The sequence below is a fragment of the Setaria viridis genome, chromosome 4 (assembly GCF_005286985.2).
Source record: "Setaria viridis chromosome 4, Setaria_viridis_v4.0, whole genome shotgun sequence".
Lineage (NCBI taxonomy): Eukaryota > Viridiplantae > Streptophyta > Magnoliopsida > Poales > Poaceae > Setaria > Setaria viridis.
The window spans coordinates 33,334,731-33,347,193 of record NC_048266.2 but is presented as its reverse complement, the minus strand read 5'-3'; the positions used below and the strand labels follow the sequence as shown (position 1 = coordinate 33,347,193).

Here is a 12,463-nt window from a genome sequence, read left to right as displayed (position 1 = left end):
CTGGAAGCCGATATTTATTTGAGTTACTCCCCTCTTCTCAAGTACTCCCTCCGTCCCAAATTACTATTCGTTTTGATTTTTCCAAATACATAGAATTTGATATGCACCTGGATATATATTATGTCTAGATACGTAGCTAAAATTATGTATCTAGAAAAGTCAAAACGAATAGTAATTTGGGACGGAGGGAGTACTTCCTTGTAAATATTTATGTTTAGGACAAACTAATTAATTTAAAATGGACTAATTAGTTTGTTCTAAACATAAAACGAAGGCAACGCGTCATTTCAGTGAGAACGCAAAGCTTGGCTTTTAATGTCACTTCATTTTTGTTCTTCAGTCATGTGCTCTGTTCGAAATCCCGTGCAGCTATGCTCTCTTTCATCCGCATTCAGTTTCACATGGACTCAAGTTCTCTTTAGAGAGTTTATTTCAGATGTGATATGAACAGGACGAATGCCTTGGTCCAGATAAATGGCGGCAAAGTTTCTCTTGTTAGCCAACGAATCTTCTTCGCCATCTATTTTTACATGTGCTGACGACATAGGTCTCTGGTCCCTGACGATTGACGTGCCCTAAAACACACGTGCTGACATGCCAACTAAAGCGTTTGTCTTGAGCTATGTACAAACTTCTCCCCAACGCAGCCAAATTGTACACATTCGTGTGTATGCGAAAAAAAAGGGTTGACAAACTTTTGCATTGGTTGAAAGGGTATGGGGCCCATAATGTTTGTCGTTCATCAAATAATGCTGCTCATATAACCTTAAGACAAATACACCAAGAATGCATCGGCATTCAGCAACAGACCAGGGTATATCGCTCGCCCATCTCTACAACGATAGCAGCAGGAAAGCGGGGTATCCTCGCTCATCCAAGATCCCATCCTCGTTTTTTAGCTCAGTAGCAACAGTATCTCTATCTCTATATGTACATCCAATCTCAAAATGTTGATTCCGCTCCGCTTGACATCGCCATGCACGGCCGCAGCCGTCATAGATTCGCAGCTAGTGTGTAGCTTGATCAACTGAAATTCCGTCGCCCACCGCATATGTTCAGCTTGCTCTCCTGACATGCTATCTAACGCTGCCGCTCACAAGCTCACAGCTCTGTCTTTAGCTTGCTCGCCGGGGGTTGTTGTGCTCCTGCAGAAAACCCACGAAAATGGATATCAAAGTCAGTGCAAGAATTCGAAAACTTCCGATCTCTAGACAGATGGTAATAAGTGGGAAACTGGTCCAAACCATCAAACCGAAATTTCAGAGGAGCAGTTGAATAAAACTCAGCCCATTGAATGTGAGCTCATGAACAAGAGATCTGCGTGTCCAGACTCCAGAGCTGAGCAGGGGGCCGCGCGATAAAGATGCTGGCCGGAGCACCGGACAGTGCTTGCTGTATGCCACTCAGCGCTGAGCAGGCACCGGTACACAAGAAGCTGTCAATTATTTCTGGGCAAAAACAGATTCTGCCAGCCATAATGCAGTACAGATATATCATCTACTCGTCAGGAGGGGTCCCCAAGGGGTTTAATGATTCCTGAACACTTTGCATGATTAGGCCTGTACCTCCAATAGCCCCTGTCTCTCCTCAAAGCGCTCTGCTTGGATCCAAGGCCGCAGATCGGTTGCCCAGATCGGAACGGCAGATCGCTGGGGCTGGTACGCCTTCTCTTCGATTTATTTCATTCATGCAGCTAAAGCTGTAGCTGTGTTCTAATGAAGCTAGCTTATTGCAGCTGGTTTAACTTGGATGGCATGCTGTAGGATCTACGATTCTATATAGCACACATCTTTGCAAAGATAAATAAATTGATCACTTAGGATGGCCTGGACTCAACACTACAGCAACAGTTTATTCCTCTACAATACCTATCCATTTCCAGTGCTGCCCTACATCTCACTACCTACAAGGGCAGAAGAACACCACACTGATCCAGCTATCAAAGACATTTATAATAGAAATGTAGCTTTAGTCTTTATTAAAAATGTAAGTTGGCAGATCTTGTCGTCGTGCATCATCTGGTATATGTCAGGATGAAATGAATAGCTCATTCATGCATTTGCTTGTTAAATTCAATGTTTATTATAGTAGGGAAAAAAAACCACAGCCCCATGCTGCAGATAGTGGCATTCAGGCTGAAGTAGTTTCCAGCTGGCTAGCTCCAACATATCAAATTGGACGCCAGAGACCCAGACAAGTAGTGGACAACTTACAGAAATAGTGGGCCCGTTCACAGTTGTACGAGTGGTCAGAAGGGCCCAAAGGGACCAGATCTGCATCTACAGGCCTTATGCAGCCAAGCCCAAACAGAACGATGGGGGCGATATGGTTTCTGGTTCTGGACATGCATTTATTGATTCGGGCCATCGGCAACAACCGGTTGGCCCCCCAGTGCCAGAGAGAACAGATCCACCAGACCAACACACCCATGGCCCCCTTTGCTTTACCACCCGAAATAGTGGCGATGATGGCTATAATGATTGAACAAACAAATTAAAAGGGGCCAAGATCCAAGATATACACTCTAATCTGATCTTTCTAGCAAAGTTATAGGCTCATATAGTCATATGCTTTCTTCTGGTATGAAGATAGCTAATGTCAAATAGCTCAAGCTACGGAGAGAAAATTTTCGCACCCAAAAGGGGCACAACAATTCAAATTAGACGTCTCTGTTACATTCAAATCCACAAGCAAACAGAGGAGTTTCTATATGGGATCTATTGTTAGTTATTGTGTTTATTAGCTCGTGCAAAATAGGTGGTCACTTGGACACTGTAGCACCACATGCTTTTGTATGTCTTTTTCTTCACCTGTGTTTCTTCAATAATACTGATACTATTTGCAAACTGGGCCAATGCAACAGCAAAGCTAGCATATTCAAGATTTGATCATGACTGTAAGATGGTTTGGTATATACTTCAGTAATTTTCCCTAGTAGAAAAACACACTTTAAATATTTACCTATCTGTAAGTTTACTGAACACTATCGACAAAGTAAGAGACAAAAGTTGTGGTCCAAGCAAGGCTGAGATACTTGAAGTAAATGACAAACTTCTACATTCAGTCAGGAAGGTGTTATAGGATTGCATGCAATTTTACCAGAGCTTGTTAGATCGTAGCCGAAGAGAGAAGGGCTGGAGCTGCTAAAGACGGGAGGATGTCCATCCCCTCGCTTTTCCCACTGTGATGGCGCTTGGTGTGGATGTGCTAAATCACCATGCCAGAACTGCTGTTGAAGTTGCATCAGATGCCTTGCTCCATGAACACCCATTTCTGGCCAGGTGACCTGCTCCAAGTCGATTCCATTCTTGCAGTTCAGGCCTGCTATTCTTCCACACTGTAAATGTAGTAGTAAGAATACAATTAACGGTTCAAAAAATCTAAAAGGAACAAGTACTATGTTTTCCAGCAAGAAAATAACAAGCTTCGATACATACAAGGCATTGATTCAGTCAGTCAGTTGAGTATATGATTGCTTCCACAGAATTTACTATGAACCTTTTCAAGGCTTTTCTGAATATGTAACGTTCCTATAAGTAGTATGTGGGTCTCAGCCAAGATACTCTAATCATGCATTTATCAAGCAAATCTTAGATCATTATTAATAGGATTTGTTCAGATGATATCTAGTGATGTAAATGTGTTAAATTCAGGGCATTCGCAATCGACCTTGGTTCAGCCATCCAGTTACAAGCAGACAAGATTTTCTCTAAAGGCAAACCTAAAGTTTGGATCCCCGCAACAATGTTAAACCAACAGGCTGTCTAGGTAGACACAAGAGTGAACAATATTCCTAAACACTTCCTGTTGGCAGTATTCAAAGAAGCCTTGGGAAATGGCAACCTCATGAATCAGAAAATGACAACTTTTGCCATTTCTTCCATGTATAACTAACTGACTACAGGGCACATATAGCTGTTACAGTAGCTTGGTTGCTTAAAACAACTAGGTATGTTGCAAAATAGCCCTTCCCAACTAGGCTAGGATAAGAAAGAGCAGCAGCATATTAAAGAGTACGCATGAGGCATCCTCCTAGTACTGATTGTGACAGCATGAAATATATGGTAAATAAAGCAGCTAAGTGCTAGAAAGAGATTCTTTTTTTTTTTGAAAAGGCTAGAAAGAGATTCTGCAGAAGCCAAACATTCGGATAGGAAAACTTCCAAGAGTGAGCTTATATAGTTTTCATTAATCAGGTACGCTACTCCAGGAAAAAGCTTTGCTTGAAAAGAAATATTTCTGTAAATCTATGCAGGCCCAACTTGTGGAAAGCTGACAAAAAGGGGATGGCTGCATAAGTACCTCTGTGGTCAGAAAGCTGTCTAGCCCACCAAAGTCGACCCTTGGGTTTACAGCTGCGAGCCTCATTGACAAGTACTGGGCCAACCACAATCACCAAACAGTAATGAGATTAGGAGAAAGAAACTCCTTGTTATGTTGGCAAAAACGGAAATGGGCATTTGAGATTTACAGGTTGTACAGGGGATATCAACAGTTACCTCAACTTGCCTTTGGAGAGACTGAACATGATTAATGATCTCATCCAGCACCAGCGCTGTTCCTGATACCTGACAGGGCCCAAAAAGCAAACAACGTTAATAAAGTCATTCCTCCCCTCAGTTTTTCCAATGAATTATGCGATTAAAAAGAAAACAAAATCATATGGAAAACCACCTAAAGTTTCTTTAACTTTGGAACAAAACTTGAAACACTATTCCACAGAGACAATTGAGTTAAAAAAAACGTAGCACAGCCAATAGCTTCATAACAATGGTCAATGGTTACTGTTGGATCTTGCGTTATCCAGTAACAGCTCCCCTCTTGAGAGCAAACAGTAGTTGGAAGAAGTTTTGAGCCTATACTACATTGTACCCCAAAGATACCAGTCCACATCTGCCAGCCCTTTGTATGTTTGTTGAAGGCAACACGAAACCTCACAGGAAATTGACCTACACCACCAAAATCTCCCACATTGATTGCCATCTCCAGAGTGCAGACCAAAAGCTGCTGTCCTTGGGATGAAAAACTAATGGTCAAACCACCCCAGCAGCAATGGCACACACCAACCACTGCCCATAAACCGCACGCACCAACGAAAACCAACCAAGCTCCATCCTCCATCTCTCCCCAGTGGCAGCCTATCCATCCAGGCACCTCCTCACACGCATCCTTGCCTCCAGATCCCCACAACCAAAGATGCCGACCCATAATCAATCACATTACTTGCCAGCGCAAAAAGGATAGCAACATTCCATAAGGATAGGAGGATGGAGGCCTCATGGCACTGTCACGACGACCAAGCCGGCCACAGCCCCCCTCCCTTCCATCATCTCCATTAAGCTAGCCGCCCCCAGCGCCTTTTTAAAGCGGCTGCCACATTCTGCCCAGACAACCACAGCCAAGGCCCCCGGTTAGGTGCGCCGGATCAAGCTTTATCGTCCGCAAGGAAGTCGAGCCAATCCCCCACCCGCGTCGTGCAACACAACGCGCCCATATGGACGTGTCGGCCGCACGGTGGCCGAATAACCCGGCACTGCCACGTTTTGGAACGCACTGCATTGAAGCTAGCTACCCCCGCGAGCGTTTGCAAGGACTGAGGCAAGAAGACGGGCGAGCATGCTGCACGCCAGCGAGGGGGTCTAGCATTTTGGGTTGCAGTGCACTTGCACAGTTGCGGACGCAGGGCGCTGAGCAAAGGGAGGAGGACCATTTGGACGTGGCCTGTCATCAAAAGCAGTAAAAAGACCACCGAAAGCAGGGAAAAGAGTGTACTTGGCGCGTAGGAGAAACGAAATTTAATGGAAGCTACGCGACATGGTTTACGCTTCCATCCAAAGGCAATGCGAAATGGAAATGTAATAAACGAATTGATAAATAAATAAACGGGAAGAAAGTAAATGGTGAGGTAATGCGGGGCACGGACCTTGCTGCAGCCGGGGACCAGCTCCTTGAGCAGCTCCATCCTCGCATTGATCTTCTCGCGTCTCGCCTGGATGAATTTTAATTTTGTTTAAGAAAGAGGAGAAAAGGTGATTAACTTTTTGATGAAACTGGGGAAGAATGGGTGGGCGAAGAATAATCAAGTGATTAGCGGCGAAAGGGACCCCGAAAAGGGATTGCGGCGACGTCACCACGTCCTAATCACCCAATCATTGGCATAAACCCCGCGAATCTAATCCCTCGAGGCTGGCTTAGGCGCGGCGAGCGGGAACGCGATTAGAGGCGGCGAGCCGCCGGCGGCGGGGAGGAGGAAGGGGGGTAAGTACTCACCCGCTCGGCGAGGCTGTGGCTATCCGTGGCCTGGCCCCGCCTGGCCCGCACGTGCACGTACGCCGGCTTCTCGTCCTCGCCGTCGCCGCCCGCGGGCTTCTCCTCCGCCGTCTTCCCCTTCTTCGCTGACTTCCCCTGCGCGGCAGACACCAGAGAAATCGAAAAGTAAGCTCCGGCGAGGGCTAGTAAGGTTCGGAGAGGGGAGCACGTGGGAATGCAGGCGCGTGGTGTGGGGCTCTACCTTGGAGGCGCGGTCGGCGGGTTGGTCGGCCTTGCGCTTGCCGGCGTTAGCGGCGGCGGCGGCGGCGGGAGGGGCCGGGGGCGGGGGCGGAGGCGGGGTTGGGGACGGGGAGGACGGGGACGGGGACGCGAACGCGGAGAAGCGCGCGGCGCGGTCCACGAGGTGCGGGTCGGAAGGGAAGGTGGGCGCGGGCGCGGGTGCGGGAGCGGGAGCGGGCGGCGCCGCCGCCGCGCGGGGGAGGAGCAGCTCCATGGCCTGGGAGGTGGGGAGCCCCAGCAGCGCCGTGAAGGAGCCCCCGCCTCCTCCTCTGCCGGCGGCGGATGAAGCGGAGACGGCGGGCCCCGTGGCCGGCGCGGCGGCGGGGATCAGCGCCGCCTGGATCTCGCCCCCGGCGGCGGGGAGCTCCGGTGGCGGCGGCGAGCGGTGGCGCATTGGCGCGGCGGAGGCGTCCGGGACGAGGGAAGCGGAGGCGGAGGCGGGGAGGGGAGGGGGGGAAGCGGTGGTGGTATATATAGGGGGGCCGACGCTGAGGCGAGAGGGTGGCGTGGTGTGGTGTGCCGCGCGTGAGCTGCTGCGCTCGCGTTTGCTCCCCCGGCTTCCTCTTCCTCCCTCTCGGGTCAAGAAGGAAGGCGAGGGGGCACAGCCGCAGAGGTGGTGGTGGTGGTGGTGGGGGGGGGGGGGGGGGGGGGGGGGGGGGGGGGGGGGCCGACGGGGTGGTTGGTTTTTTTGTACTGCGGCCTCTTTTTACCCGGTGGGCCCCACCCCGCTCAGTTGACTGCTGCTACGCTCATAGGCAGGGCGTGTGGGGCCACCGATTGGGGTTAGGGGACTGGGGAGAGTCGTGGCGTGGGGAGGACACTGACGGTGAAACTTTGTTGGTGTTGACTTTTACCATTTTCGGCAGTGGGCGTGGTGGTGGACCGGACCGGATGAACCGTGTGGTGAAGCTGCTCTGTGCAAAAGTTGCAGACGCGGCAGACCAGGCCAGTAAAAAGGCTTCGGGCAGAGAACGCTCATCATCAAGATGGGTCGGGCCGGTCAAAGCCGGTTTATGGGTGGTTTATCCCGGGGGCTCGGCAAGTTCTTTTGGGTCTGATTTTTCTCCACTTGGTCACATTGCGTCTGAGTAACAAAAATTTTTAGTATTGGGGCCGTAATATGTTTGTACACTGAAAGGTTAAAATAGCAGCCGAGAATTTTGGGTTCAAGGATTTTGTTTTTCATCTGGGTCTAGGCAGTCTGTTTTGCTTATGGAACTGAGGTCCAAATGCACACGCTCAGTACCTCCGTATCAAAATATTTATCGCTATTAATTTTTTATCACGACGTTCGACCATTCATCTTATTCAAAAAGTTACGTAAATATCATTTATTTTCTAAGCTTTGTTAAGTACCCGTGGTACTTGCAGGTACTTTCCTTTCTTATCCTTTTTACCAAAAAGAATTAAATAGATTTACACATAATTAAAAGGCATCAAAGTAATTTCTCATTATTTTTGGTACTTGGTCCCACCAAATTGGTAGTACTTTATGGTACTTCTAATGTTTTCACCGTTCGATTTCACCGAATGGACGGTTCTCAATTTTTTCAATCACTCTAAAATTTCTCTTATTTTCTTTGTATTTACTTTATCATCAAAGCTATTTGAAGCATGACATATCTTTTTGTATTTTTGCAACAAATTTTTCAATAAGACGAATGGCTAAACGTTGCAAGGAAAAGTCAACGGTGACAAATATTTTGATATCGATGGAGTAAAAGCTAGGGACGAGTAGAAAAAAAAAATCAATTTTATCAAAGTATAAGCTAGGGATGGGTAGAAAGAACCGAGGATTGAACTCTAAAGTCTAAACTCAAAGAAACCTAGACGAATTTTTTTATCATGTGATATTTTGTTCGATTCCTGCTAATGAAGATATTTTGTTCGATTCCTGCTAATGATATTTTAGTTTTTCGGAGACTATTCTTTACCCAAATTACTCTGACTGAATTTATTTTAACAAAAACGAATGCCTACTACTATTCTAAGGCTAGCTACTGCTCGCTAGTGTTCTTCTACTTATCTGGGACACAAATTAACTTGTGAGTTAAATAAATAAAATATATTTTACCAGTATATTTGGCACATAAATTGATAAACAAATAGAAGGGAAATGAGTTCCTATGTAGAAGGAAAAAAAATTAAAAGCAAAAATCTAATTCCCATCGTTACTAATGAAGATATAGAAAGCAACAACCCCTACTAGTACGACCGAGCGTTTCTCTAGTAGTACTCCGCGATTGTATGACAAAGGAGATGTTCACTTGTATTTTCCGTAAGCAGTGCTCTTCTCGTTTGAATGAAGCCGTTGCCACGCGCCGCCGTGGCATATCCACCCATCCTTCACCTCCACCCCATGCGCGCTTGTCTAAACCGTGGAGTTCGTGCAATGTTGCGTGTATATGTCGACGGCGAGCTCACAATTCTACGCGTCCAGCGAAACACCGAAGAAGAGTGCGCCTTCCTTATTATTTCATCACCGTTGCAGCGTTCAGCCGGCAAACGTCCGCCGCCGCCGCCGCCGTCCCTCGGCACGGCCGCGACACGGAGGAGCCGAGCTCCACCGCCCTAGCTAGGACGGCGCGAACGGCCCGTGAGGAAAGGAGCGCCGCGTGGCCGGTCGGGCGAGGCGGCGCGGTGCTGCGTCCGAGCGTGTGGGCGTGGCGCAGCAGGGGCCGGGGGAGCGAGAAAGCTCCTGGCGGCGCCAGCTGCCGGCGGCTGCTTTTCCACGGGGGAAGGCGAGTCAACGGGGATCCCTGTGCCGTGCCGGACTGCTCTCTACCCTTCTTTCTCTTCGTTTCTCTTTCCTGGTGGGATGCGGCGCCACGTGGACCTACTCGGTTGGTTGCCAAGATCTTCTGACTGAGCCCGTGCGGCGGCGCGGGAGGCGCCGTAGCGGGTTGTTGTCCGCTACGGATTCCGGGCCAGTTTCAGGGCCCAAACGCTTCGCGGTGAAATCAATCCTTCGTCCGCTGGGCCGGTATCTGGCCTTTCAGCCAACCCATCACATCCAGCTCCACCCCTTTTATCCATTTTTCTCTTTTCTTTTTCCAGGTGCTGTGTGCCCGTGCGCCGGTTGAAGACGCACGCGACGCCTGTGACAGGGCAAGGCACACGATCCCTATTGGCCTATATTGGAGTATAGTACACTGATGCGTGCGACACCTGGACATAATAAATATGTGACGTTTCAGAGTTGCAATTAAGTTAATGGTTCTAAACCTTGTTTGCATACTAGTATTTTTTATATATGGAGTTTTGGATATTTGGATTATTGGATATGCTATACATAATTGCTTTTTATCTCGAAATCTGTTTTCATAAAAGTACAACGTTGCTACATTTTACGATGTGTTTTCGAGACATTTGTTGGTACCCAAAATGTGTGGGGAAAAACTCGATAAATTTAGATTCTGGTGATGTGTCAACGTGGTTAAAATCCTATATTATATTTTTACACCAACACAAAAAGGATCCACAAGGCTAGTGAAATTTGCAAAGAAGGGTTGGATTCAACATTATGATGGTTCAATCTTTTCCTCGAAGAATCACATCACAAACCCCCATTTCCGGTTCTCCACGCCTTCCCGATTTAGGGTTTGTCTGAAAAATGTGATGTACCGATCTAGGATTCCACATCCCTCCTGAGATTGGAGGATCGGTCCGTTTAATTTAATTTCAATCCTAAAATCAAATCCATATCGGCCCTTTTGAGGTTACTAAAACTGACATCCAGGGCTTTTTCTATCATGCAAAATACACAAGATCGATCCTTCCACTGAGAACCTCCGTAGGATTCCTTGGATAAATGCCAAAGCCATCGAGTCAATCATGCAGGCTAGTTCCCATGCATGGGGCCACTGTGACTCCGTCCCACGGAGTTTTCACGTTTCCCTCGTGCGCTGAGCCTCAGGGTTCTTTGGGAGCGTTTTTTTTTTACAAATTAAGATATCATGGTGTGAAATCGTTTTGAAGACCAAAGAAATAAAGAACTAGAAATTAAATCAGGTAAAGCCGGTTCTTTTTAGCTTCACCGATTTCAGCATAGATGGAACCATTACGCGAGAAGCCCGAGCTCTTAATGTTTTTTTTTGCGAAGCGCCTAGAACACTCAATATACATGTAGAGCATGATTGATTGATTGAACTGGTATCCCTAGCCAGGCTCGGGCCATTTCCTTTGTGAGAGCATGCAAGATTCCATCTCTATATATCTTAGCTCATAGGAGACGTAGAAACTAAGATAGTGTTTGATTCGCGCTAAGGTAACGTAAACGTAAAGGAAATCAGATTACAGTGTATTTAGTGGTGGAATGGGTGATTACCCTCTTTGTTTAGTTACACTCTGGTAACGTAATAGGATTACGGTATGGGTGTTGTATCTGATTATAGTGGAGGAGGAGGGTAGTGGGGGAGGAGGGGTAACAAGCTTGTATATATATTATTTAGGTAAGGGATTAGATTACAGTGTAAATTGATTACAAAGCGCCGCAACCTAACATATATAATGGGATTCGTTACCTTCAGTAATCAAATTACGTTACATTTGAGCTAACTAAACACCACCCAAGCTTCTCTCGCGAGCCAAGTTGAACTGAATAACGGGCTCCACGTGCAGCACAAAAATTAGAGTAACTCTAGTCCTTGTTCGAACTTTGAAATCCACGTAAGCTGAACAAAGCTATTGTTCGATAGCTCGAGCGTGAACATTTTTTATTCGGCTGTGTGCGGCTGGAGACTACCGTCATGTGCCATCTCAGCTCGGTTCGGCGCGCCTGCAGCAGCCGATTTTGGCTCTGACGGCGAGAATTCGACTGCTCTAGTGTTGACGATGGTTCGGTAAGAGCAGCCCACGGTTCGCTTCTCTCTCACACACACGCCGGAGCTGCTCTTAGCTCATCATATGAGCAGCAAATCAACAAGTGATCATTCGTTCCATCCTGGCCCACATTACATACTCGTCCATTCGATCGATTCATCTGCAATCCAATGTGGCAAGTGGCGACGACCGCGTCCACGAGACGTTTTCGCTGCGTTTCCCGTGAGCTTGAGCCCTGAGCGTGAGGGATTGCTGGTGCAAATTAACAAAGCATGTCACTCCACCGGACGTACCTGTCGCATGTTATTTTACACACCTCCCGCCTGCCGTGCCGTGCCGGCGCCGGCCGGCCGGCCTCTGGTCTGCTCGGCGAAGCAAGATGGATTGAGTCAAGATGATGGTCGATGCGTGCCAGAGCTAGCTAATAGCGTTGCATTACCCGGTCAAGGTATATTATTAACACGTTAACTACTGACATTCCTCGATCCAAGTTGCGGCCTGCAGGTAACAGCGATCGTATTCTCGTTGCCATACTAATACTACCGTGTGCGTCACTATCCTTGAACCTTTCCACCGTGTATATATCCTCCAGGGGCTAGAGGTTATGTACGATGATGTAAGATGATATAATGTGGGATTTTCTATAAGGTCCCGTTTGGATTATTGGAATTGAATTCCATTCTAATAATCATAATTTAGACACAAATTAATTAAGCTAATATAATTGTATGTGGAATATATTTGTATATTATTGTTGGTGATATGGGAGAGACACTTATATGTTGCACTTCTATATAGGGAAGCGAGTTCAAGAGCGTGCTATAAGAATTGAATTTCATTCTAATAATCATAATCTATAGAATCAATTTCCATCTCCCACCCCATAAATTTAAGATAGGCTTATATCTAAACCGGTTTCGTGCATGTCACAACAACGCAACCCCCCAAACCTCCATCGTGCCAGTACAAGCCCACACACTGTCCATTTGCCTCCCTCCTAGCCAATGATCTTCTATCTGTCGGCATGTAATCACTTGTCTCCAAAATCGTAGCCAAGCAGTATCTCACTTGCATATATATAAATACCATGCGA

The 12,463-nt window shown here is 47.1% G+C and overlaps 1 protein-coding gene across 1 annotated transcript; it reads right to left on the bottom strand.

The window, feature by feature from the left end:
- Positions 1-686: 686 nt before the first annotated feature.
- On the bottom strand, positions 687-7,039 carry LOC117853652 (transcription factor bHLH48). The gene is made up of 7 exons (XM_034735956.2): positions 6,512-7,039; positions 6,271-6,405; positions 5,924-5,989; positions 4,500-4,568; positions 4,303-4,377; positions 3,100-3,337; positions 687-1,145 (listed from the first exon to the last, which is right to left on the bottom strand). Exons 1-7 carry the CDS (start codon positions 6,941-6,943, stop codon positions 1,102-1,104), a joined length of 1,059 nt encoding a protein of 352 aa, XP_034591847.2. The 5' UTR covers positions 6,944-7,039; the 3' UTR covers positions 687-1,101.
- Between the last annotated feature and the right edge of the window lie 5,424 nt (positions 7,040-12,463).

Bases quoted from the DNA above. Each gene is read 5' to 3' on its own strand.
- LOC117853652 (XM_034735956.2), bottom strand. From the start codon at position 6,943: ATGCGCCACCGCTCGCCGCCGCCACCGGAGCTCCCCGCCGCCGGGGGC. The intron at 6,406-6,511 runs GTAGAGCCCCAC...TCTGCCGCGCAG, and splicing joins CCGCCGACCGCGCCTCCAAG to GGGAAGTCAGCGAAGAAGGG. The intron at 5,990-6,270 runs GTGAGTACTTAC...AAATTCATCCAG, and splicing joins GCCACAGCCTCGCCGAGCGG to GCGAGACGCGAGAAGATCAA.